The 27985-nt window shown below is 38.0% G+C and overlaps 1 protein-coding gene across 1 annotated transcript in view; it reads left to right on the top strand.

Moving 5' to 3' along the window:
• The first annotated feature begins 149 nt into the window (after positions 1-149).
• LOC132603341 (phosphoinositide phosphatase SAC3-like) overlaps positions 150-27985 on the top strand; it is a 33962-nt gene continuing 6126 nt past the window's right edge. Inside the window, exons 1-13 of the mRNA XM_060316363.1 lie at positions 150-832; positions 2178-2382; positions 2465-2630; positions 6859-7081; positions 8052-8128; positions 14765-14952; positions 15030-15127; positions 15359-15492; positions 15585-15713; positions 19795-20176; positions 21006-21127; positions 21313-21426; positions 21684-21863. Of these exons, the coding sequence (XP_060172346.1) occupies positions 728-832; positions 2178-2382; positions 2465-2630; positions 6859-7081; positions 8052-8128; positions 14765-14952; positions 15030-15127; positions 15359-15492; positions 15585-15713; positions 19795-20176; positions 21006-21127; positions 21313-21426; positions 21684-21863 (2123 nt within the window). The 5' untranslated portion in view covers positions 150-727. The remainder of the gene's footprint in view (positions 833-2177; positions 2383-2464; positions 2631-6858; positions 7082-8051; positions 8129-14764; positions 14953-15029; positions 15128-15358; positions 15493-15584; positions 15714-19794; positions 20177-21005; positions 21128-21312; positions 21427-21683; positions 21864-27985) is intronic.

Here is a 27985-nt window from a genome sequence, read left to right as displayed (position 1 = left end):
TACAAACACGGTAGATAATTTGAGGCGGGGAAAGTTTTTTTTTTTTTTTTTAATAAAAATAAACATAGAGTTCATTTTCCTATATTTTTATGGTCCTCACCGTCAACAAATATGATACGTGCCCCAACCCACAAAATAATAAAATAAAATTGTGGTGTCCATTGATTTGGCTATTGCTGGATCTATTCTATAACTCTTAAATTTAATACTCTTATTATATGTCAACCAAAAAAAACTGAGAAAATACGCAACATCCTCATTATTATCATATATATAATCACCATCAAAGACAGATGTAGTTCTCATCTCTCCAATTTCTCTCTCTGTTGATTTTTAGCTTTTCTAGAACATCCCACACTTTGTTACATACAATAATACATATAATCCCTTTTTTGTTTCTTGATCCATGACCATTCCCTAAATTTGGGATTTAAATGCAATTGGGGTTTCAAGATTAGAGTCTTTTTTTGTTGTTAAAGTCAAAGGGGTGTTTTGTTTGTTGGTATTATTGTAGTTGAGCTGGTAAACAAGAAAAAAAATGATATTTTTGGAGCAACTTAAGTGTATTGTGATGTTTGTTGCTTTGAGTGTATGTAGTGCTTCATAATTGGATTTGTTTTTTCATTGTTTTCTTGGATTTGAATGCTGGAATAGTTGGTTCCCGAGCCTGAGGCTCGGGTTTTGATTGTATCATATTAGTTCAAATATATATACGGAAGCTTGTGAAATGGAGCAACAACAACAATATCAACATGAACAAGAAGACCTTTTTGCCCCTCCAACAATTCAAGAGGGGTTTATGCAGAAATTCAGGCTATATCAAACACTATCGGTAATAATGCATTGCCTTGTTTTATGCTTGGTTAAGAAAGTGAAGTGTATTAGATGAGGATCAGAGGAGTTTAAGGGTACTTAAAATGTGTGTTGTAAGTAGTGAAAGACAGTTCAAAAGTTGATCGTTCAATGGTCAAGAGATGGCATTTCCTATTGATCATTTGATTTAGCTAATTGGATCAAGATCTTATGATATAATTGACTCTCTTGAATTCCCTCTAGGATAGTAATGATAATTCAGTTTATGGAGTGTCAAAATGCTTGATATTTGATTGTGGTAAGATTCATAGGATATTTTCTTAAACTGGCATTTTTTTTTTTTGTTGAAAATGGTAACATAAAATGTGGTAAGCTTAAGCTGGCAAAGTTGGAGGGAAGCCTTGGCGTAACTAATAAAGTTGCTGCCATATGACCAGGAGCAGTGGCGGAGCTAGGATTTCCGCCGAGGAGGTTCAAAATATAAAAACGTAAACATACGAAGAAGCCTAAGGGGGTTCAACATCTATTATATATACATAAAAAATAATTTTAACCTTGTAAAAACAGTATTTTTTTCCGAGGGGGTTCGGATGAACACCCTCGGCATAGTGTGGCTCCGCCACTGACCGGGAGGTCACGTGTTCGAGCTGTGGAAACAGCCTCATGCAGAAATGCGGGGTAAGGGCGTAAGGCTGGTTACAACAGACCCTTGTGGTCCGGTCCTTCCCCGGATTCCACTCATAGCGGGAGCTTAGTGCATCAGCTGCCCTTTTAAGCTTAAACTGCAATTATGTGGAGTTCATTCCCTAGTTTGAAATGATAGATTTAATAAGCCTGTTAAATCTCCACAAGCTGGCATGTATTGTTTTGTTCGTACCTTCTTTGTCGACAAATAGTTTTATTACTTTCTATAACCTGTTAACTAATCTTTCTTATTTAAGATCAGCTTAAGTGTAAATGCTGCTAAGCAGCGATTGGACAGTTTTCCATCCTATGCGGTCATCAAAGTGCGCAGATATTTGACCATTTGATGCAATTCTATATGTGCTCATACCAATATTTATTTGACAAGATAAATCACGTTGTATTGGTGCAAAGTTCGATAAAATGTATGCGGGTGTATCTGGCACAAAGTAGTTTCCGTTGCTTTCTCTGATCAAAGAGCAATGAGTATTATCTAAGGATGGCGCCTTGTGCGTGTATAATGTGGTTGGGGCCCATTGCCGAAGTGTCCTCTAGTTTTCTTGTTTCAGTTCAACTTTACTTTTGGAGGAGTACTGTCCTTTATGTTTTGTATTATTTCCCTTTTCTCTCATTAAAGTTCTTGACATACTTTTCTTGTTTGGTGAAAAACTTTGTCACAGAAATTTTACATAATAGGAAGGGACAAGAGTAGAACATACTGGAGAGTGTTGAAAATTGACAGGATGGAGCCTTCTGAGCTTAACATACGTGAAGATTCAGCTACCTATACTGAACGTGAGTGCTCTGACTTGTTGAGAAGGATCCATGAGGGGAACAAGTCTACTGGAGGTCTGAAATTTGTCTCTACGTGTTACGGCATTGTCGGTATGTGAATTCTTGAGTATAACTTTTCTGATGCGAGAGGCTCCATTCTTCTGATTTCAGTTATCTCTATGCTCTTTGTTAGGTTTCATCAATTTTTTGGGGCCTTATTATATGCTGCTTATCACGAAAAGGAGGCAGATTGGTGCTATTTGTGGTCATGCTGTGTATGCTATCACTAAGAGTGAAATGATCCCAGTTCCAAATGCCGCAACAAGGTCAAAGATGGTTAATTATAGCAGTGAAAACAGGTGTGTCTTTTTCTATGTTTGGTTTGTCTTTCTCTGATAAGGATGTTGCATATGGTCCATCACTTTTAAACTTTTTGAGTCATCTATGTATTCTGGTTGTTTTTGTTTGACTTGTTATTGGTGCAAATTGGCATTTCTTACTCCAATGATAGAAGATTGGGCTGCAAAATATTAGAATATTGAAATGAGTTTGAAAGCTTTCACTTCCTGCAAGTGAAGCTGGAGGTAGGCACCATCTACCTCTCTCAGTTCCCCTGCATTGGTGGTACCCTGGTTAATAGCATTCAACCCAGTTTGCTGCACATCACACATTCTCTGGATATTTCTTGCCTTGTCTACTTCAAGATCATGCTTATTATCACTGTTACCATTATCAGAAAAAGATCATGCTTATTATCTTGACACTGAGCTTGGCGTGGTCTGCATTTAAAGGTGTAAATTTTTCTTAGCCTTAGGTGTTAGCATCTCCAGCTGTTCTTGCTTATTTGACAGCTAGAATGTGGAGTTTCTGTTGTGCGCCTCTGAGTAATTATGCCATTTTCAGTTTTGGGAAGAGTTCATGCATTAAAGGAATGTTTGGTTTTGGGATTAGAAAAATAATGTCATATAAAGTTTGGTAGTCTGTATTGTGTTTGGTTGGTGCTCCGTTTCTGGTATAAGCAATACTGGTATAATTTTATATTGCAATTCCGGCATTTATTTTTTATGACTGAGAAATCCGTCTGGAGCCACCTCTTTGGCTAACCGCAATCGGGGATGATGGGCCTTTCCCTCTATCCTTGTTTTTTTAAGTTCTTTTTATAACTGTGGTGTCCGGGCCAGCTTGCCCGCACCTCGACTAGTTCGACGGAGTACCTACTACCTCTCACCAGCCCAGTTACTAGGTAACACTATCCAGCAAGGATTGGACAGATGAGAAGTGCCCGCTAGGATTTGATTCTGAGACCTCATGGTTCTCAATCACTTTATTGACCACAAGATCACATCCTTCTCTCTACCCTTCTCCACTTAATATTAGACTTAGTTCAATTAGCACAGAGAGTTTGAACTTGTGACCTAAGACACAAGTCCCTCAACCTTTGCCAATTGAGTTCAATTAGCACAGAGTTTGAACTTGTGACCTAAGACACAAGTCCCTCAACCTTTGCCAATTGAGATAACCCCTTGGGGAATTTTGGCATTATTTTATACATACCGAATTCAACACAGGATAACTTATATGAGGATAAAGAACCTAAAAGACCAAATAACATTGGTTTCTGTTTTTTACTTTATATTTACTCTAAAATCTTTCAAAGTTTGTGAAGAATTTCTTGCCAAAGAGACTTGACAATTCAACAAAGGGGAAAGGCGTTTTGGGATTTGAGATTTAGAAGGGGTTTTCAAGATTGGGAAGTGAGTGAGTTTCAAAGATTGATAGACTTACTTTATAGGCAAGTGAATCCGGTGGATAATCCCGATGTGTGGTGGTGGGGCTTGAGAAATAATGGAGTGTTTTATGAGAAATTTTTGGTTAGGGAGGAGGTTGATTTCCCATGTAATGCTATATGGGTTCCAAGTGTGCTGAAGAAGGTGTGTTTCTTCACCTGGCTAGCCACCTTAGGGGTGATTTTGACAACGGAAAGTCTTAGAAAGTGGAAGGTTGTCTGTGTCAGTTGGTGTTACATGTGCAAGGAGGCTGGCGGGGACATGGACCATCTTCTTCTACATTGCGGGTTTACCATGAGATTATGGTGGGATATGTTGAAGTGGTTTCGAATTCCTTGGGCAATGCCAAGAAGTGTGAAAGCTCAGTTGGAAGAGTGGATAAGGAGGAGAAGACGAAGGGCTTGTAACGTGGTTCCACTTGCGTTAATGTGGGTGGTCTGAAGAGAGAGAAATAGGAGAGCTTTTGACAGAGTAGAGTCGAGTTTCTGTCAGTTAAGGAGTAGTTGAGTAGTCTCTACTCCCTTATTTTCTTTTGGTGTGAACAGGAAGTTCCTTGTAGTGTAGATGACTGGGCGGAGTTTGTAGAGAATCATATTGTGTAGATGCTTTATCTTTTGGTATATCCCTTGTATACGGCTAGTTTGGCCATGTTTATGAATGGAAATACCTTTACTTGATCCACAAAAAAAAAAAAAAAAAAAGAATAGTGACCATAACTGTGCAGTGAAACTGCAGTCGCAGTGCAAAAAAAGGTGACTGTTGGTCTCTTCAGCTTCCCCACATAATTGACATATGGAAAGAATGGTCTGCCCCTTTCTCTTTGTAGTACAATCCCTGCATTATAATCGCCGTATAACTTTGTCTGTGAACCAAACAAAATTAAAAGGTCTATTTGGGAATTTAAATTTTGGAATGGATCTAATTTGATCTTATAGTCTAATCTAGTCAGTTTGAATTTCCAATTTGTCTTTAATCTTTGATATAAGTTGGATATTAATAGTGATGTGGTGAGGTCAGAGGTAGCAGGTACGCGGTGGAATAATTGAAGTTCGTGCAATAGCCGTACACCATCGTCATAAAGAAGGTTGTGATGCTCCACTAGCATTTGGGCTGTATACAATTATCAGCTTAGGCAATATACACAATCTGATCAGTGGCCATGGAAATTCATTTGGAAGACTAAGGCTCCTTACAAGGTTTCATGTTTCTCTTGGCTGGTAGCAAGAGAAGCATGTCTCACCCAGGAAAACTTAAGGAGAAGGGGTTTTCATCTATGCACTAGATGTGTTCTGTGTGATGCAGCCAGAGAAAGTAACTCTTATTTATTTCTACATTGCCCTTTCACTATACAATTGTGGCAACTTTTCTTGAACATGGTAGGACTAAGTTGGACTATGCCGGCAACCAGCTGTGAGCTATTGAAGTGCTGGAACTATAATGGGGGAGCAGTAAGATAAAAGAGTTGGTGGAAACTTGTTCCGGCTATTATTTGGTGGATAATTTGGAAGGAGAGGAACAATAGAGTTTTTGAAGACAAATGCAATTCTGTGCTGAAAATCAAGATGAATTGTATCATTTTGTTTCACTTTTGGTGTAAAGAAAACTATGTAGAAGAGGCTTAATCACTAGTTGATATGATAGGTTCCTTGTGAAGTAGTAGTCCTAGGGTTTTTGTAAGTATGGCTGCACTGTTATGATGCAGGTTTAATATATATATATAGTCTCAAAAAAAACTAGCATGTGGGCTGTATAGAAAGAGAAAAATAGGAGCGCTTTCTAAGGGACACAAAATGATTTTGTATATTTTTAAGGAATAACCTCTGATATCCCTTTTTTTCTCTGGGTGTACTAATGAGGTTCCAATAAAAGTCTGGGTTTCTTTCCTAGAGATTCATATTTCTTTGTAGATTCTCTACTTTTTGGTAGACCGCTTACATACAAGAGTTTTTCTTTCCATTTATTTTACTATATCAAGTAAACGTTAATGAGGACTTGTTCTCAATCTTGTATGCAAATTATTGTTTCAGATTTATCTTTAGAAGGTTTGCAATTTGTTAATCTGGTATAAAAAAGGGCAGCCCGGTGCACTAAGCTCCCGCTATGCGCGGGGTCCGGGGAAGGGCCGGACCACAAGGGTCTATTGTACGCAGCCTTACCTTGCATTTCTGCAAGAGACTGTTTCCACGGCTCGAACCCGTGACCTCCTGGTCACATGGCAGCAACTTTGTTAATCTGGTATGTGGTACTAAATTATTTTAGTGTATGTTGGAGACAAAATATGCATGCACATTCAATGTCTTCTAATTATATAGGCACGTGAAGTAACGGAACATCAAAACTGAATAAAATAAGACTCGATCTGGATTTAAGCTCCTTTTGGAGAGATATCCCCCCTCCCCCCCAAAAGTTAAAAAAAAGGGGCAAGAAAAAAGCAGACTTACAAAAGTAACTGATGTTTAGTTTCATTAATTTACTTTTGGAGGTTCCTAGTCATCTAGTTTTCTTTAGGCCTTCCTTTGCTTACCATATGTGTTTGACTGTTAATTTTTGGGTCTATGGAGGAAAAGCATTGATGATGACTAAGAAAGTATCATGTTGGTTTGAACAATTCAGAAAAAAAAAAAAGAAGAAGAAGAATAGTACCATGTTGGTTCTGCTCTCTCTCTCTCTTTCTCTCTCTCTCTATGATGAGGGCAGGGTTGACGGGTTTTCCACAAAACTATAGGCCTTTGTACGTTTCTGTTCATTTCAACTTTTATTAGTTTTATGATTGGTTAGTCTTGATCTGCTCATGGTATAGGTACAGGAAACTCCTTTGCATGGTGGACCTTACGAAGGATTTCTTCTTCAGTTACTCATACCATGTTATGAGGAGTCTACAGAAGAACATGTGCAATAATGAGAGTGGACCAGACCTGTATGACACCATGTTTGTCTGGAATGAATATCTGACACGTGGAATACGAAATCTCCTTCACAACACTATTTGGACAGTGGCATTGGTTTATGGATTCTTCAAGCAGGTGATCATCTGGTATTTAAAGTTAATTTACATTGATTCCCACTCTTGTGGAATATAGGCCTACTGATCTAGCCCATGGAATGCAAGGAGAACCATATGATTCCACAAGCGTTCTTTTTCTCTTTTCTGTTTGGCTGGGGGTTAATATTAAGGATAGGATCAAACTTGTTTGTCTAACTGATTTCTCTTTCAGCTGTTGAATTATCTTGTTAATAGTGCTTCTGTTATTTAGGCAAGTCTGGGTGTCTTTTTCATGCGAACATATCTGAAAATGCTATTTCATGATTTTGTTTTGGGGCTTTATGTTGCAACACAAATAGAAGGGAAATTTAGGGTTCGTGATGGTGGTTTTGGAATAGGATTGGCATTGACTACGACAGCAACAACAACATACCCAGTGTAATCCCACAAGTGGGGTCTGGGGAGGATAGTACGCAGACCTTACCCCTACCTTTTTGAGGTAGAAATTACCTTTGTGAGGTAGAGAGGCTGTTTCCGATAGACCTTCGGCAGGAATGGCATTGACTAGTGGCATGAAATAGTAGCAGGCAGCAGTAAACAGAAGGCTGTTCTCTCCTGGTGAATAGTGAGGGGAATTGGTACAGGGGTATGAAAATGGAAAAAAAAATTAGAAGTCCAGGAATTTCATGCCGAACTCCATAGGGCCTATATTCAAAGAAGTGAAGTACCTGACCTTATGACCTGTTGCGTAACCTGACGATCTGCCACATAATTTTGCTATTTAAGAATGTTTATTGGATTGAAATGTGAGGCTGTTTTGTTTAAAGCATAATACATTATTCTTTCTCTTACTTTTTTTGTCAAGTTATTCTTACTATTAGTTTGATGCCTTGATACTTAGGTTGTTTTTTTGGTTTCCAAAGAGAAGCCTTTCCAAAACTAGATTGTTTGACTTACCTTATTCGCAAACTTAAGATGTACCATTAATCTAGTTATTCTGATGAATACAGGATACTCTGTCTCTCTCTGGGCGGGACTTCAAGTTGACTTTGATAGCAAGACGTTCACGTCATTATGCTGGTACAAGGTAAACAGTTAAATATATTAAAGATGTATGTAGCTTGTTAATGCAAAATGCATTTATTGATTCGCCAAGGCAATGTCAAAAATATATATTGGTGAGCTGGTATGCTACTGCTCTTCTCACAAGTCTACCCAACTGTCTATACAAAGTGGTACTTTCTTTGAGCCAAACGTACAAATGAATTCATAAATCTTTAGTCATCTTAGATTTTCTTTCATGTGAAAGATTCTCCTAGTCCTTTCACTCTAATTGTGTCCACACAGAAGGTTAGCTTTCCATGCTGCTTTCCTCTCAGGACCGAACTTCCTTATCTCCACCAATATCACCTCTAATACTATTTTAGGAAAAAACTCAATTGATACCTATTAGGGTTGGTACTTGGTCCATAGTTGTGAACCACTGAATAATGCAACATTAAGTGATTTATATCTTCTCCATCATTTTTGCTCATTCAACACGAACTGACAACTATTTGTTTCCTTCTAAGATAGTCAGCGAAAATTCACGATGAACACCGTCCATTTGGACAATACTTGGTTGAAGTTGAAAAAAAGTATTTGAAAGCTTCAGCTGTGGTTGGATATAAATTTCACTTGGATGAAAAGAAAAGGAAGGCTATGAATAAACTTGAGGAAATTGATCATGGTAGGCTACATGCGCAGGAAGATATCACTGTTACTGCCGAAAGGAATTCACTTCCTTCAAAGGCAGAAGAGGTGTCACGGAGACAGAAATGAAGGGAGATATGGATAAAGCAAAGAGTACGAATACAAATTTGTTCACTGGAAAGCTTATGCACATTAGAGATTTAATTGTATTGATAAAATTAAAATTGGGGAGAAGCTGGTGGAAGATGAGGAAAGTATCAGAAATTACATAGTAGGTTATTATAAGGGGTTATTTGCAGAAGTGGAGCATTGGAGGCCCACGTGGCATGATGAAGAGGTGGCCAAATTAACTGATGAGGACAGGGAATGGTTCCAAAGGCCCTTCACTTGAAGAGGTTGAAGATGTTAAATCGTGTGGTAGGGATATGATGCATACTATTTATCCTTTGGAGGGAGATTTATTTTGGTTATTAGTGTGTCTGATGATATACCAACTTATTTAATGTCATTATTCCCTATACCTTTAGTGGTTGAAAAGAAAATCAACTCCATTAGGAGTCATTTTCTCTGGGAAGGAAATGTAGAGAGAAAAATGCATTTGGTGAAATGACAGAAAGTAATGAGAAGTGTGAAAGCGGGAGGAGTTGTGTTGAGGAATTTGAAGTTTCATAACAAGATTCTACAGTGCAAATGACTATGGAGATTTAACGAGGAAGAAAATGAGCCTCGGAACAAACTGATTACCACTAAATATGGTAAAAAGGCTTTCTGGGATCCTAGTCCAATGATTTCATATATAGGAGCCACTTTGTGAAATTATATTTGTAGTTATGGCCTGTGTTACAAAATTCTGTCATTTATATAGTGGTGAAGCTTGGAAATCGGTCCAAAACTAGATTTTGGACAGGTGTTTGGGCAGGAGTCATGGTCTTGGAAGATGCTTTGGAAGACCAAAGTACCAATTAAAGTTGCTGGTTTTGGATGGATTGCTGCCCGGCACAAATGTCTTACTCAAGATATGCTAGAAGAGAATATGCTTTATGCAACAGGTGTTTTTCTTCTGAAGAAAATCAGGAATATGTTAATCATCTATTTCTTCACTGCAAGCATACGGCATAGATCAGGGATCTGTTCCGTAATATCTATGGGTGAAATGGGTAATGCCTAATAGTGTTAGAAATTTATTGGAGATTTGGAAGTTTCAAATAGTAGGCAAGAGGAGGGAGAAGATATGGAAGACCATTCTTTTGTGCATCACGTGGACCATTTGACTGGAAAGACACAGAAGATGCCTTGAACATCAGAGGCTCTAGATTCCTATGCTATCCTTGCAAAATCTATATTTCTGGTGTAAGGAAAGGGTAGTGGAAAACTTGAAACGATTTTTAGCTTTAATGGAACTGTAGGAGTACATTTTGTATCTGTTTTTCTTTGGTAGTTTGCTTGTACTCTATAAGTACCTTCTTGGTATTCCTTTTGAATTTCTTTATAAAACTTATCTACCTGAAAAAATTGCAAACAATATTTGATTGAAGTTAATGTCCAAATGCCTATCAAGATCTTTCCTTTTTAGGTGCTTTTTGTTAAGAACGCGGAGCTTCTTTTAACTTTATTCTAAAAGCTAGTTGAAGTGGTGAGGATTATGCGGAATCATATGAGGAGATCACATTCCATACAAATAGCCAATGGGATTCTAACCCATAGCCTTCCTCTGCACTCCGAGGATTGAACATATGGAGCGTGGAGTAGCATAATATGGGTGTCACCAATATTGGATTGCCCAACATCAAGGATGGGTCTAACTCTGATACCGTATTAAGAAAATGGATGTTGAGCCTAAATGTATCTGAAAGGCTAGCTTAAATGGTGATGATTGTCCATAACCATATGAGGAGGCTTCAACCCATACACTTAATTGATGTGGGATTCTACTTTCTTGTTTTCCCTTTCTCCAAGCTTCCACTTGTCGAGCATGAGTACGAAGATCCCATGGCGAACTCTCTTGCATACATGTCCTCTCCATATTGCTCTATAGTCACTTTAACCTATCCCGATGTAGCTGTAGATCTTGAGTATGAATTCATCTAGTCCTTTTCTTCCAAATTCTGACTCCTTAGGGAGTTTAGTCCTAAGGTAGACACCTAGTAGTTTCTATAATGAGGTCAACTGGTGATGCTACTCTATTTCTTACTATGAGCCTGTTTGGATGGGCTTAAAAAAAGCAGCTTATAAGCCAAAAAAAAAACAAAAAAATTGGGTTAGCCCAACTTATTTTTTTTGGCTTACTGCTTTAGATAAGCTAAGCCAAACGGGCCCAATTATTTTTTTGAGCTTATATTAAGCACAAAATGGCTTATAAGCTGGCCAGCCAAACACTCAAAAAAGTTGAAAACAACTTATAAGCTGTTTTCAGCAACTTATAAGCCATTCCAAACGGGCTCTATGTCATATGCACGTGGCATGGAGATGCTTCCTTCAGGAATAAGTCTCTAAATCATTTGTCCGACTAGTCGACTTTCCCATCTGGTACCAAGAAAGAATCTTTCCCTTATATGATCTCTTTCCAGAAACTTACTTCATAAGGGCTTGTTACTTTGTTTGAAAATCATCCATTACTCGATCTCCCATATTACTCAAATATCACCTTTCCCCGTTATGCATTTCTAACATTTGAGGACGTCCATAGCCATTCCAAAAGGAACATATTGAAGGCCTTTAGTCTCCTGATCCTAACACTCTCCCTTTTTTTTTTTGTTGTTGTTGTTGTTGTTGTTGTTGTAGTTGTTGTATTCCTTAATGCTGGCAACCTCCAAAAAGGACAGTAAAGAAAAAGATTTTAAAGGTAAAGATAAACTTACAGTGCTCCTAATAAATCTACAAGATCATCTACATTCTCTATACATTGTTCTTTACACCAAAAGTAGAATGATACGATACAATTCTCCTTCACTTTCTGAATAGAATTTGATGTATCTTCAAAGCATCTCCCATTCCTTTCTTTCCATACCGTCCACCAGATGCATGAAGGGATTACTTTCCACCAGTTTTTCTGGCTCTTGCTTCCCCCTCTTCTAATCCAGCGGCTTAGCAAGTCAGCAGTGTGCTCAGGCATTGTCCATTGGACTTCTGTGAGACATAGGAACATTGTCCATAATTGTGCTGTAAATCTAACACACTCCCATTTTGAAGGATCTACCTTCTGCATTCACTACATTTTAATCTTAAATCTCTCTGTTGGTCGGTGGCAATTTCTGTACGTTGAGTAGTCACTAATGACAATATTTTTACTTATAAAACTGACTACAAGGTAATGTCTGAGTTTCTTATGACGGTCATGCAATCTGGAAAATGACATGTGATATCTTCTGTTTGCTCAGTGTATATTAGCCTTGTTCTGCTCTATTGAACAGTTTAAAGTGTACTGTTCTCATTATAAAATACAAAAGCTTTTGGGCCTCGTCATGGATAAGATATATTATAGGGAAAATTAAGCTGAGCGTCCATTCAGGCATCTAGTTTGTCAATTTTGGCCCAACTATCCACTTCTTACCCCAATTAACCCTTCGGCAATTTAGTTTGCAAGTCTCCCACGTTAGGCTCTGTTTATTGGATCTATTCTTCCATGGCTTCTCCATCTCCTTCTACACTTTCTCAAAGCTCCTCACTCAACTAACTTATTTCCCTTCTCCCCATATTCCTCTTTCTCCGCTCCTCTCTGTTTCTTCGCTTATATGATTTTTCCCTTCGTCCATTCGAACAATGCCCAACAGAAATGGAGCTCCAAATCCAAATCCTAACAAGCCGGAGACACCTCGTGCTCTCTTTATTCAAAAATGGAATCTTCCTGTGTTCCCCTTTCAACGTTATTTCTCCCAAGAAAAATCCTCTATCTGTGCTCTACTCTCTAGATCTCTACAGCTATTATCCTAACTTCTCTATATTGTGAAGAAGAAGACTCCTTCTGTATTTCCCTGTTTTGTGTGTGCGTGAGCAGTGGAGTTTTGGGATGACGATGGAGATGGACGCTGCCGGGGGAACGAGCTCGTGAGTGGCATGAGCTCTGTTGTTTGCCAAAGTGCTGATGAAGAATTAGCTCTCTGCCCTCTCCTATGTCATGGTTTCTATGTATATGATGGTGTATCTGTTGTGGTTCTGCCTAATCCCTATGTTTTCTTGAGTAGTGACTCTCATTGTGCTACTGTGGGAATGAAACAATGGATGATGGTGTACCGATGGAGATATGGTGGTGTTAGATAGGAATGTTTTAGTCCCCGCATAGTTTTACAATGTTTATGCATTGTTATACAAAGCATATACATTAATGTATAGTGTATATAAAAAGGCATCAAGCAGATGCAAAAGTTACAAAAGAAGTTGAGAAACTTATACATAGCTATACAGAACAGATACATTATCTATACGTTGCAACTTGAGTTGGTTTCGTGTGTTTATACCTGATTATACAAAGCACTAGTTATGTGAGGCCCGTGTAAGCCCGGACCCAAACTCAAGATATAAAAGTAGATATTTTAACTAAAGAAATATAATTTGTGTTAGTACAAGTATACAACAACAACAACCATATACCCATTGTAGTCCCACAAGTGGGTAGTTATATGAAAGCAAAATTTTCATTCCACTCCTTTAATATTTTAACTTCCATTTTGATGAAATTATTTACTTCAAATCAAATGTGGAGCCAGAATTTGACATTTATAACTTATGTATCCTAATTTTTTGAAGTTATTTAGTTCTAAATAAATAATCTATACATAGTTATTGAACTTTTAAGACAAATACATAATTTAACTTGTGCAGCGGCTGGAGCTGCTCCTCTCTTAATTAGGGATTAGGGGTTCGAACATGGATATGGAAAAAATCTTTGGAGGAAGCGCTCCCCCCGAATAGGCGCGACACAGTGCGAATTAGCTGGATTAATTGGGCTCAAATGCCGATATCGAGCACCAACCAGAAAACCAAAGAACATGAAAAATGAGGTAGGAAGTTCGATAGCTTTTCAAAAGTAGACCTTAAAAACAAAAAATAAAAAAATTGACTTAAATAAATAAGATTAGGACCTAAAAGTAATTAATTAAAAAGTTTTAAAAAATTTTGAAAATTATTGTGAGGACTACAAAAGTCCCCAGGTTCGATAGCTTTTGAAAAGTAGACCTTAAAAACAAAAAACAAAAAAATTGACTTAAATAAATAAGATTAGGACCTAAAAGTAATTAATTAAAAAGTTTTAAAAAAATTGGGAAATTATTGTGAGGACTACAAAAGTCCCCACATTTGCTCTTATATATAATAGTAAATATACATTATATAGACAAAGTAGATACCATGGGCTACATCGGCTACAAACTAGATGTGTGGGCCGTATGTATACATTAGTATATATACCGATGGTACAGTGGGCTCGGCTGCAAACTAGATGCGTGGGCCGTATATATGGGTTATTTCCCCTATATTATATATATATAGACACACGTGTGTGTGTGTGTGGGAGAGAGTATTTAACATTTTTGATATGGATAGGAAGTATGGTATTTAACGATTTTGTACTGCGTGTGTGTAGAAGTAGTTACAGTTTATCATCTAAACTTTCTCGATATTAGTCTACATTTGCAGAAGGTATTCTATTTTGGCAAGTTGGCCAAGTTTTCTGTATGATCTGTGGCTTCAATCCATGGTTGGCAGTTAATAGCATAGTCTATGTGGCTACTGATGAGCTAGTATAGCTTATGTTTACAGGAAACCAGACAACCTGCAGCATAACTTGATAAAGTTGTTATAGAAAGATGCCCAGGCTTGCAATGTTTGTTACTGTACATTTTAAATGGGTGATTGTGTAGTACTTTTTAGCATGGTTTATTATGCAATCCCATAGGTTTCAGGTATCTGTTCAACTACTGGACATTTCCATCAGTCTTCTTGAATTATATTTCTCATCTGGCATCATGTCTTTCTTCTTAGAGCGCACTCTTCAATTCTGGTGCTAACTGTTTTTTTTTTTTTTTGGCCTTTCTAGATATCTGAAGCGAGGCGTAAATGAAAATGGTAGAGTTGCGAATGATGTTGAGACTGAGCAGATGCTATTTGAGGATGTCGCTGAAGATTTGCCAGTGCAAATTAGTTCTGTTGTTCAAAATCGTGGGTCCATCCCGCTCTTTTGGTTTCAGGAAACTTCACGACTAATTCTTAAGCCTGATATTATATGTATGTTCAGGCTAGTTCATGCTACCTTTGTAAGAATTTAAAATTGCTGTTAGGTTAACTTAGTGTTTGTCATTTAGTGTCAAAGAAGGATCAAACATATGAAGCAACGAGACTTCATTTCGAGAATCTTGCTGAGAGATATGGGAACCCCATAATTATATTGGATCTGATTAAGGTGAGGGATGTTTTTTTCAGTCTGTTGTTGTCTCTGTCAAAGGATCAGACTCAATACTGTTATAATGTCTTAAGGGGCAAGTAAAAACATGTATCTTCTTTGGAGCAGAGAGCCTTCTTCCTTGAACACCCTGATTCCCCCCTCCCTAGCTCACTAGGCATGCTAATATGCTAAAAGAAGAGAGAATAAGGAGAAAAGCATCTCACCACTGTGAAATTCTTCAATTGACAGACCCAAGAAAAAAAGCCCCGGGAGTCTATCCTTCGCACAGAATTTGCTAATGCAATTGAATTCATCAATAAGGATCTATCTGAGGAGAATCGACTTAGATTTCTGCACTGGGATTTGAACAAGCATTCACGAGGGTATTTGACTTTTTTATTTCTGTTTCTTTAACTTCTTATTCAAAGATCGGATTTGCTTTAACTTTTGCTTTTTCTTTTCCCCCCTTTTTCAGCAAAACTACAAATGTCTTGTTTTCTCTGGGAAAAGTGGCTACATATGCATTGAATTTGACAGGTTTCTTCTATTGTCAAGTAACACCAGCCTTAAGATCTGAGGGATGTTTGAAATGGCCGACTATCGAGTAAGTTTCTCATGTCATTTGACAAATGCAAACATTGGGAAGACATTCTTTCTATACAAATAATCTGCTTTCATGTGTTGGCACATATAGAGTTCTGTATAATTGCGTTGATTATTTACATCATGTCCAATTGGTCATTTCTCATCTTAAGCAAAGTCTTTATCTTTTTTTGATGTTTCATTCTCTTTGATGTTTCACCTTATCCCTCTATGCTGCTGTCAGAAGACCAATCAATTTTGTATTATTTCTTTACACTCACAGTCTTGAATATCTAGATTTTTTTTTCCCTCTTTGGTGTAGTTGCACTAAGTATCCTCCTTCGGGTAGTGTTTCCCTTTTTTATCCCTTCTTAAAAGCTTATGGAAATTTTATGGACTAATGAATGTAAATCTTGCCAAGCTGCATCAAACGGATGGTAATTCTTGAAGTGTGTGACCATCTCATCAAAAAGCTTTAGCTTATAGTGAGCATACTTTAAATTACTTAATTATGTCTTCACACGCGCTCCCTCACCTGCGGGCTTCAATTTTTTTCATGGGCCAAACACATGGAAATGGGTGGCGGTGAGACTCTAATCCAGGACCTCTGCCTGCTTTCATATTATTTTGAAGTGTGTGACCATCTCATTTAAAAGCTTAAGCTATTAGAGAGCATATTTTTAATTACTTCATTATGTATTCAAAAGTGATGACCATCTTTTCCTGAACTTCCTGTATTTAAAGTTTGGATCAGTTATTGGTCTAACATACTACTAATAAATTACCCCAGGAGAAAGTCATGTATCAGAATTGCGAAAGAACTGCAGTCTCTAGTTATGCTGTGCTTGTCATCTCAGTTGATTGGCTGGGTATAATTGTCTTGAGACGGAAATAGGCTAAAACTTTTGAGACATCTCGTTTTTGGTGTTTGACTTATTGTTTTGTCATATTCGAAGTCCTAAGTGATCGGCCCCCGGTCTCTGCAGTCTAGACAGGTGAAAAGGCTCACTAGACGTATGAGGCTGCAGGACGGCATACTTGTGCTGATTTAGATTTGAATTTGTGGAGGGATGGTGCAAAACAAATTAGGTTTTAGTCCCTGTCATTGTCAGATGGCATGATTAAGGGATATGTTTATGCTTAGAGGAATTAACTTGATACACATGAACAATAATTAGTTTTAAAACAAAATTACAAGCTTCATATAATTGTTTCTTTTTAAAATCTATTCATTCATCATCAATTAAGATTCGATCAGTGTTATCAAAAGCGAAAAGCGCAAAAAAGCTCTAAGGTCAGCTGGGCCTTTAAGCGCAAAGCGCAAATAAAGCGTGCGCTTTAATGAAAAAAAGCGCAATGGTACAATAATACAAATATATATATGTTTAGTCCAAGATTAATAATAATAAGCATGAATAACAACTATATGGACAATGAAATTGTAAAAATATTGCGATAAAGTGAAATATCAATCATCTAGTGTCACCTCATCAAGAGAGGCTCATTGGCAGGAAAAGTATGTCTTAGAGCCTTGATGATGACACTGAAGCGCACATAAAGCGAGCCGAAGCGCTCAACATGTTTTGAGCCTCACTTTAGGGCTTAAGCGCGCCTTTGATAACACTGGATTCGATTTATATTGTTTCCTTGGGATCAAATTTGATCCTATGAGATGGGACAAAGACACATATGTTTCTACATTTTTTTTGAAACTGGTAAATTGTATTCCTCAGCATTTAGGATATGCTGGAGACCATCAAAAAGAGTTAAACTGAAGGCAGAAAGAGTAAAAGAAATACTTACATTGATCTTAATAAATCTACAAACTGATCTATATCTTCTAATCCTATTTCTTTACACCAAAAGTAGAAAGATACTATACAATTCCATTTGACTTTTTGAATGGAATTGGATCTATCTTCAAAACACCTTTCATTCCTTTCTTTCCAAATAGTCCGCCAAATACAATGAGGGATCATCCTCCACCATTTTTTCTGGCTCTTGCTGCCTCCTCTTCTCATCCAACAATTTAGTAAATCTGCAGTATGCTCAGGCATAGTCCAGTTAGTCTCTGTCAGGTTGAAGAACAAAGACCAAAGCTGTGCTGTGAATTTGCAGTGAAGAAAAAGATGGTTGTTGGTTTCATTTGTTTCATTGCAAAGATAACATCTGGAAACTATGATGCGTCCCTTTCTCCTCAATACTTCATGTGTTAAACAAGCTCTCGTTGCCACCAGCCAGGTGAAACATTTCACCTTGGTTGGGGCTGGACACTTCCATATTTTGAGCCAAAATTTTGACTGCTCCCCATTCTGCACCATGTCCTCCTTTTTGTAAACCCTGCTTACAGTGAATTGCCCATCAATGTTGTGTCTCCATCTCAAAGTGTCTGGATCAGAGGTAGTGCCATGAAAATTACCAATTGTATTCAACAAACTAACCACCCTTTCCACCTCCCAGTCATTCAAAAATCTTCTAAAAGTTAAGTCCCATCCCTGAGCACTCCAAACTTCATGTATAGTGACCTCTGGGTTGTCACTTAAAATGAATAGATCTGGATAAACTTCCATAAGTGGGACTTGTTCATTCCAAGCATCTCTCCAGAACTTTGCTTTTTTCCCATCTCCTACTTTCATCTGCAAGTTCCTTTCCAGCTTTGGCCACAGAGCTCTTATTGTTTTCCATACTCCAACACCATAAGTACCATTACTCACATTAGTACAACATGGATTGAGTTCACCAAATTTGCATTTAATAACCTCCATCCACAGTGCATTTTCCTCACTATTGTACCTCCATAGCCATTTCATCAATAAGCTATTGTTTTGTGATCTCAAGTTTCTGATGCCCAAACCACCCCTCTCTTTCCCCTTCATTGCTATCTGCCATTTCACCCAGTTGTAACCTTTGCCCTCTCTATTCCCATGCCATAAGAACTCCCTTCTGAGTCTATTCAGAATTTTCTGTATATTGGAAGGTAAAGGGAACAAGGGCATAACATAAGTAGGCAAAGAATCTAGGACAGAGTTGATAAGAGTCAGCCTTCCTCCCAGAGATAAATATTGAGCCTTCCACCTAGCCAGTTTTTTTTTTCCGTTTTCTCCACTATACCATCCCAGATTTCCCCTGCTTTGTGTTTGCTTCCTAGAGGCATGCCAAGGTAAGTTGTTGGCAAGTTCTCCACTTTACAGCCTAAGATGTGAGCAAGATTTTGTATGTTTGGCACCTCCTTTATTGGAAACAAACTTGTTTTCCCCCAATTGACTTTCAATCCAGAACAGACCTCAAAAATTGTCAAAATCATTCTAATGTAACCAATCTGCTCAACCTTAGGCTCATAGAAGATCACTGTGTCATCTGCATACTGCAAATGACATATTTCCTTCATCTGCCCCCTGCAGATGTTTCTACATAAGTAGGTCCAAATGTGGTAGAAAGCCGAGCCGAATGCCAAGGTGTAGGGGAAGCCCTTTACACTAATAATCGCTGGCCATAACCTGCTTTCCAACATTTTCTAATAGAGAGCGCATCAACTATACTCGTGCATTTATTCTTGTTCCGCAATAGGGGATGTGGGTATATCTGTTCCCAAATGATGAATACTACACACCCCTTGCCCAAAACCCTGCCAGCTCCTCTGTTTATCCATTCTCTAGTACTGTAAATAACATAGTATCTCGTAGTTTCTTCCCAGTTCTACCTATCAAGACTCCCTGGTTCTAGCGCTCTTCATTGTGAAAGAGGTTTCTCTGTTTTTCCTTCAGAAAGCTTTTGGTACAGTCCTACTCTTTTGCTATTTGATTGGCTTCCTTATACAATGCCTTGCTATAATTTTTCTTGATGCCATGGTACATCTGCTACCTTTCAAGTCATTACAACAAGAGTCAAAAGGGCTTTTCCATTTTCAGTGATTCAGCTTAGAAATTCTGCATTTCAGAGTTTTCCAAAGATGATAGGAAACTTATACGTTGATGTGAGGTATCACTTGAAGTAGGTCAATAACAAAGGGATAACGTTGAATTGAATATACATTAGGTTCTTCCGTGGGATGTTTGAGCTGCTTAGAATTGTATTTTAAAAATAGTTGCAATGATGTGGCACAGATATGCTGCTGCTAGTAATGTGGATCGTATGAGACATTTTGACCCTGATGTTGAGAAACAATATAATAATGACAACAGTGAGTCAGATAATTCAGATGGGAAAACCAGTGGATATAACTACGTGAGTAACGGCTATCTGAAACCAGCAATGTTCCAAAGGGGGGTGCTAAGGACAAATTGCATAGATTGTTTGGATCGTACTAATGTGGCACAGTATGCATATGGATTGGCTGCTTTGGGTCATCAATTTCATGCATTAGGAGTTACAAATTCAACAAAGATAGACCTTGATGATCCTTTGGCGGAAGAATTAATGGGGTTCTATGAGAGGATGGGTGACACACTTGCTCATCAATATGGTGGCTCTGCAGCTCACAACAAGGTATAGCTGGTGCTTAGCATTTCCCTTTTCTTTTTGCACATTATTTATAAATCAATATTTCATTAAAAAATAAAGACCTCATCGGTGTCAAAACTATGTTAAGTTGAAAACATGACACAACCCGAGTCATTCAGAGTCGTCCATCAAGTTTGCCAACTGTCAATTAATATGGTTATTTACTTCTATCTCTAATTTTCTTTCTGCAAATTATTAGGTTGGCTAGACTGTAATGAAAATTATTTGCGATAATTCTTAATGCGGTAGATGATACATAAGTCTTTCAGTTTTCTTATTTGATATTTGAAATGACTGTACTCCCTAGGCAGATAAAAATATCATAGAAGTTTCGTTTTCTCAAAAAAAAAAAAAAGTATCAAAGAAGTTATGTTACAAACAGCTTCATTGTTGTGATTTCTAGGGTGCGTGGGTGGGGAGTTCATGTGTTTTGTACTCCCAACTCTGTTATATCTTTTCTTTTGTTTTTCATCTTCACTAAAGGTGTGAAAATTAGTTTCTTGCAAATTGAGAAAGGAAAGAACCTTTTGACTTGTAACTAGAGCCAGCGACCTAATAGAACTATGTTTTTTTTTTTTTTTTTTTTTTTTTTTTTTTGTAAATAGAAGATACAATCCAGCGATTAGAAAATGAAACTTAAGGAGATAAAATGGTAGGGACCCGAAATTAGTTATTCTTGCCTCATTTTTATTTGCTATTATCCCGTACGCCTCCTTGATACTAATGGAAACGAAGCCCAGGACATTCTACACATGTATGTTTTATCTTTTCTCATCCAATGTTAATAGTTTAATCTTGGGACAACGTCCTGCAGATATTTTCAAAGAGGAGGGGCCAGTGGAAAGCTGCAATTCAATCACAGGAGTTCTTTAGGACTCTTCAGAGATATTACAGCAATGCCTACATGGATGCAGAAAAACAAAATGCTATTAATGTGTAAGCTTATTTTCTCTTTATTCGCATGTGTCAATGCAGTCTGAGCGAGTGGTTTAGTTTGTGCAAATCCTTTAAGTTCAACTTCTCTTCTGATAATCTATTTGCCAAGTTACTTGAAATTTCAGATAGTTTTAGCAATGTCTATGAGCCTGCTAGTTGGAATTCTGATGACATTCTATGAACAGGTTTTTGGGGTACTTTCAGCCGCAAGAGGGTAGACCTGATATATGGGAACTGGACATGTATCAGCATTACTATGTGGGTAGGAATGGGGAAAGCTATGTTGGTGACAATGGAAGGTATGATTGTCAGACCTGTGATGTTATGCCTCTTTAACTTTCTTGCTTTCCATAGATTAGATATTTATCATCTAAATCAGGATGAGACTAGACGAATATATAAGACAAAGGCTTTGATATTCTGTTGCATTTTCAAGGTTTACTTAATTTACTCGGAGATAATGTGTTTCAACAGAGATGGCAGAAATGTGCCCCCTAGCGACTTGATCTTTTCCTGTAATTTCTTGTTTTGAAGTAAGGATTATGGTGATAAACAGGTCGCTCTTTCAAAGATCATTCTCAGATGGGAACATTCTTCATGAAAGTCAATTTCCCCTATCAACTCGGAATATTGGAAAGGGTCTTTCTAAGTCTAATAATTCAAAAGAAGGAAGCAAATCTCTCTCCGAATCAACACCGGAAATGTCAACTTGTGAAAGTGATTTGACATATTTAAGGTACACAAAATTTATATGATTGAAGGAAGTCTCTTAGGTTTTGCATCTTTTTTATACTGTGCAATTATGAATCTATTGGTGATTCTGCAATGTTTTAGCTAGTGACCTGCTAATTTGGACTACTCTCTACATTATTGTGCTATTAGGATTTATTAGTTACTTTCCTATTTTCTGCTTTTTTTTTTTTTGATTAGCCACGGGTGTCCGAGTCTCTTTGAGCCCCGACTAATCCCGTGGGTGCACAGGCCCTCGGCAAGGAGTTTCCCGCAAGTGCACCACGGTTAATTCAGGGTTTCCCCAGTCCGATGGCCCTCAGAAATTATTTTCTGCTTTTTTGGGGGTCATATTTTAAAAGTGGAGCTCTAATTTTGACCTGAAAATCATGTCAGGTGGAATGGGTTCTTATTTAACCCACTTTCTTCTCCCTATTTCCTTTAAAAGACTTAATGCAGCCCCGTTTCTCGTTCAATATTCTTAACTGGTTCATTTTCCTTCTCACCAGCTTTTCTGTTGCTGCTTTTGCCCCAAATTACCCAAATTATGTGCCACACTTCCTATTGCAATTGCTTTTTTTGTCCTCTTTCTGCAAACAAGCTTTTTCCCTGTGCAGGTCAATGCTTTTTCAGTGTGTTTCTGTAAAAAAAGTACTGAAAGTTTTGTTAGTCTGTGAGGTATCAGTGTTATAATCTTGGAGTTAGAATGATACAAGTTTTAGGTTTTCAAGTAAGATACATCCCACATTATATGAATCTAATATTCATTATACATTAACTCATCCAGACATTTTTCGCCTGTTATTTTCTCATATGTTACCGGAGTTACAGTCTCAGTGTAATGGCGATGACCAGCAGTTGATGACCGAACTCTCATCGGGGTGAACCCAAACTTTACTACCTGTTAATCGTGAACACATCATAAGGGCGCTCAATTGCCCAAACCAACACTCTTAGACATACCATGTATAGATAATCCTCAAAATGTGGATACCATAGCATAATCACATGCATAATACATCCCAACAAGCGATTGCATCGTTCACATATTCCAAAATGCATAAACTACTTCCGTAGGGTCATCATGGAGCTCCTAAAGATGTCAGGAGGTTGGGAACTGCCCATAAACTCAACAAAATAAAGGTGGAAGCTCACCACTGTGCCTGGAACATATGAGAATCGCCTGCTAGACTCACCTATACTTGCTAAAGAATCTGCAGATCAAAGGTTGGGAAGTGAGTCTTATGACCCAGTAAGTCTCATAAACTACCTTTAAAAAGGTTGAACAAGATTTTAATTTATAAGCAAGCATACATAATGTAACATAACGCAATGCAACATGAGTTACCCTTCTAACAAAATAAGTGTCATAGACATAGCAGATACATATCATACGGGACCTACTTATATGAATAATCATATGCAAAATTTGAGGAAAAAGAAAAGGCTTCTTTGTATTTCCGTACAACCTTACATCCCATGAGAAGGGGTATTTAAACAATGAATCGTAAAACTAATTGACAAAGCTCCAGGCCCTGATGGTTTCACTATGGCTTTCTTTCAAAAATCATGGAACTTCATCAAAGCAGACCTGCTAGCAGCTTTTAATTTCTTTCATCAGAACTGCCAAATGGTGAGATCATGCAATGCCTCTTTCATTGCTCTTATCCCAAAGAAGAAAGGGGTCGCAGAGCTTAGAGATTATAGGCCTATAAGTCTTATAGGCAGTGTCTACAAATTGCTGGCCAAAATTTTAGCTAAGAGGCTCGGAAAAGTGGTGGATTCCTTAGTTTCTGGACAGCAGAGTGCTTTTCTGAAGAATAGACAGATCACTGATGCATCTATGATTGCCAATGAAGTGCTAGACTGGAAAATTAAAAGTGGTGAGACTGGGATCCTATGCAAATTAGATATTGAGAAAGCTTTTGATCAGCTTAACTGGGCTTATTTAGTCAACATTTTGAAGCAAATGGGTTTCGGGGAAAGGTGGATAAGGTGGATTTATTTCTGTATTTCGACAGTGAAGTTTTCAATTCTGGTGAACAGAAGTCCAGTTGGGTTTTTCTCTTCTCAAAAGGGACTCAGGCAGGGGGATCCATTGTCCCCTTTCCTCTTTATCATTGCGATGGAAGGATTATCTCAGCTGTTAGCAAAGGCCAAAGAACTTCAGTGGATTCAAGGGTTCCAAGTGGGCAGAAATCCTTCCACCTCAGTCTCAGTCTCTCATCTACTCTATGCAGATGACACCCTTATATTTTGTGGAGCTGATTGTCAGCAGGTCTCTAATCTCAACACTACCCTCATGATCTTTGAGGCCATCTCTGGACTTCATATCAACATGCGTAAGAGCACTATATATCCAGTGAATGAAGTGACCAACCTAGAAGCTCTTGCTGATATTCTTAGCTGCAAAACAGGCTCCTTTCCCACCACCTATTTGGGACTTCCTTTGGGTGCTAAATTCAAATCATCTGGGATATGGAGTGGGGTCATTGAAAGAATGGAGAAAAGACTAGCCACTTGGAAGATGCAATATCTCTCATTGGGTGGCAGGCTCACCCTCATCAAAAGTGTCCTAGACAGCATTCCCACTTACTTTATGTCACTCTTCCCTATGCCAACCTCAGTTCTAAAGAAAATTGACAGGCTTAGAAGGAAATTCCTATGGGAAGGTAACAGTGTTACTCATAAATTCTCTTTGGTCAAATGGCAATCAGTTATTCAACCCAAAGGCCAAGGGGGGCTGGGGATTAGAAATCTTAAGTTTCATAACAACAGCCTACTCATGAAGTGGCTTTGGAGATATGGTCAAAATGAGGCAGGGTACTGGAAGGAAATCATCAAAGCTAAATATGGTATTCAAGACCACTGGACTGCAAAGAAAAGCAATGAACCACATGGTGTTGGAGTATGGAAACACATCAGTAGTCTCCAAGAGGAATTCTTCCAGGCTGTCTCATTCAAGGCTGGAAATGGGCTCAAGATCAGATTTTGGCAGGACAAATGGCTTGGGGACACTTTAGTAAAAGATTTATTTCCCTCACTATTTCTGATAGCTTCTAACAAAGAAGCAACATTAGCTCAATATAGAGTTAACAACTGTTGGACACCAATTTTAAGGAGAAACTTACAGGATTGGGAAGTTGATAATTTTCTTTCTCTATTAGAAAGTTTGGGACAAAGTACTTTGGTGGCAGATTTTCAGGACAGAATACTCTGGGGCAATTCTAAGGAAAAGATTTTCACTGTGAAGGAATGTTACAACAACTGGTGCTCTCAAAATAGCCTTTTAGAGGTTTGGCCTTGGAAGCTTGTATGGAGAACCAGACAGCCTCTCAGAGTTACTTGCTTCACTTGGACTGCACTGAAGGAAGCATGCCTAACACAAGACAATCTTAGAAGGAGAGGTGTAATAGTTGTTAACATGTGTACCATGTGCAAGCAGACCAATGAAAGTGTCAACCATCTATTTTTGCACTGCCCTGCAGCAGCTAGCCTCTGGTTTTTCTTCTACTCTATGCTTGGTCTACAATGGGTAATGCCCTTCAACATCAAAGATGCATATGCTAGCTGGATACTCTGGAGAGTTGACAAATCCATTAAAAGAATTTGGAGAATGATCCCAGCAGTAATTTTTTGGACCCTATGGAAGGAGAGAAACAACAGATGCTTTGAAGGAATCTCAACTCCTATTTGCTCTCTAAAGTCTAGGTGTTTAGTTAGTCTTTTTAGTTGGCATTTTTTTGCCCCTGTAAACAATGTGGGTAACTTTCTAGATTTTATCAGCTCCTTTTCTCTAGTTCAGTAGAGATAGGATATCTTTAGATTGTTCTACAGGTTTTGCCAAGCCTGCCAGCTTTTCCCATCTGTAACCTTGCATCTTCTTGATGTTTTACTAATGAATTTTATTACTTTACCAAAAAAAAAAAAAAAAAAACTAATTGAAATTACAATGAAAAGAAATATTCTATTCCTATAATTAACCTAGGACAAGGAAAATAAAGGCTCCTAGTCATGCTGATTAATTAACACAATCAACACCACCTTCAAGTTGGAGCAAAGATATTGGGCATGCCAAACTTGCAAATTGAAGTATGAAAAGTCCTTTTGTTGAGACCTTTTGCAAGCACATCCGCTAGCTGTTTTCCTGGCGATGCTGGTGCATGAAACAAACTTAAGGTACCACTTGTAGCTTTCTCTTTGATGAAGTGCCGGTCAATTTCAATATGTTTTGTGTGGTCATATTGAACAAGATCTGAGCTATGCTAATTGCAGCTTTGTGTTCACAGTACAAGGAAAGTTTTCCTTTTTCAGAAAATCCCAATTCTTCCAGTAACTTTTGTAGCCAAAGATGCTCATAAATATCGTGGGTCTATATTTCTACTTTAGCACTGGATCTGGCAACTATACTCGCTTCTTGCTTCTCCAAGTAACCACGTTCCCTTCTACGAGTGTACAGTAACCGTATGTAGATCTTCTATCATCTAAAGATCCAGTGCAATCCGTGTCTATAAAAGCTTCTATCTGGACTTGACCATGTTTAGAGAAAAGAAAAGTTTTCCCTAGAGCAGACTTATATACTGCGAAATGTGAAAGACAACTTGCATATGAGAATCTCAGGGATTATGCATGAACTGACTCACCAAGCTGACTGAATAGGCTATGTCTGGTCTAGTGTGAGAGAGATAAATGAGTCATCCAACCTCTGATATCGCTTCTTATCAATTGACTCTCCAACCCGTGTTTGTAACTTGTGATTCCTTTATATAGGCAATTCTGCTAGTTTGCAACCTATCAAACCAGTTTCTTTCAAGAGATCTAGAATATACTTCATTTAAGAAATAAATATTCATCTTTTTGATCTAGCAACCTCAATCCCCCAAAATACTGCAACTTTTCGAGATCTTTGATTCTCAAAGTCTTGTGCTAACAACTTCTTCAATTGGGTCATCTCCTATGATTACTATGTCATCAACATATACTATGGGAAGAGGAGTTCACCCTTTTGATGTCTTATGAAGATGGTATGATCAACGTTGCTTTGTTGGTGATCGAAAGGAATCATCGCTTGGGAGAACCTGTGAAACCAAGCTCTAGGGTATTGCTTCAGTCCGCACAAGGCTTTTTTTTTTTTTTTTTTTGAGAAGGTAACATGTCCGCACAAGGCTTTTTTGAGGCTGCACACCTTTCCCTTAATTTGTTCAGTTTCAAATCCAAGAGGGATCTCCATGTACACCTCTTCTCCTAAGTATCCATTAAGAAATGCATTCTTCACATACACCTCTTCTCTTAAGTATCCATTAAGAAATGTCATTCTTCACATCCAACTGTTGGAAGTCCAATTCAAGATTAGCTGCACAGGACAAAAGAATTCTGATATGGTTCATCTTTGCAACTGGGTCAACTCTATAAGTTTGAGTGAATCCCTTGGCAACCAATCTTTCTTTTAATCTTTCAATTGAGCCATCAACTTTATGTTTCCCACACTGAACACCCATTTGGAGCCAACCAACTTTTTGTCTGGTGGTGAAGTGACAAGTCCCCAACTCTTTTTTTTTTTTGACAGAGCCTTCATATTTTCAATCAATGCTTGCTTCATTTAGGATCTGCAAAAGCTTCCCTCCAATTTTGGATAAGAGACACAAAAGTAATAGACAAGGCAAAGGCTCTATAAAATGAAGATAGGAATTATAGGAGACAAATTAAATAAAGGATGTTTGGTATAAGATTTGACTTTTTTCTATGAGCAATAGGCAAATCTAACTCATTAGAAAATGTAGATAACTCACCAGTAGAAGAGGATCCAACTTCAGCAGATTATGTAATGACTTATTTTGCTCTATTTCTCCTTGAGTAAGCTATCATATCAAATCTATCCAAACATCCAAAAGTCTCCACTTGAAAATTGTCTCCAGTTTCACTTTTTCCTGTGATGGAACTAGAGAGAATCATCTTTTCCTTCTTATTGCTCCCCCCCCCCCCCCCCCCACCCCCAGAAGAGGGTGATGGTGTAATACCAAAATAGCGTTCGGACTCTCAAAAGGTAAGATCCATGCCGACAAAAAATCTCTTAGAAAGAGGATGATGGCATCTGTACCCTTTTTGTGTAGGATAATACCCAATAAGATA

The sequence above is a fragment of the Lycium barbarum genome, chromosome 7 (assembly GCF_019175385.1).
Source record: "Lycium barbarum isolate Lr01 chromosome 7, ASM1917538v2, whole genome shotgun sequence".
NCBI lineage: Eukaryota > Viridiplantae > Streptophyta > Magnoliopsida > Solanales > Solanaceae > Lycium > Lycium barbarum.
This window is presented reverse-complemented; position numbering and strand designations above follow the sequence as displayed.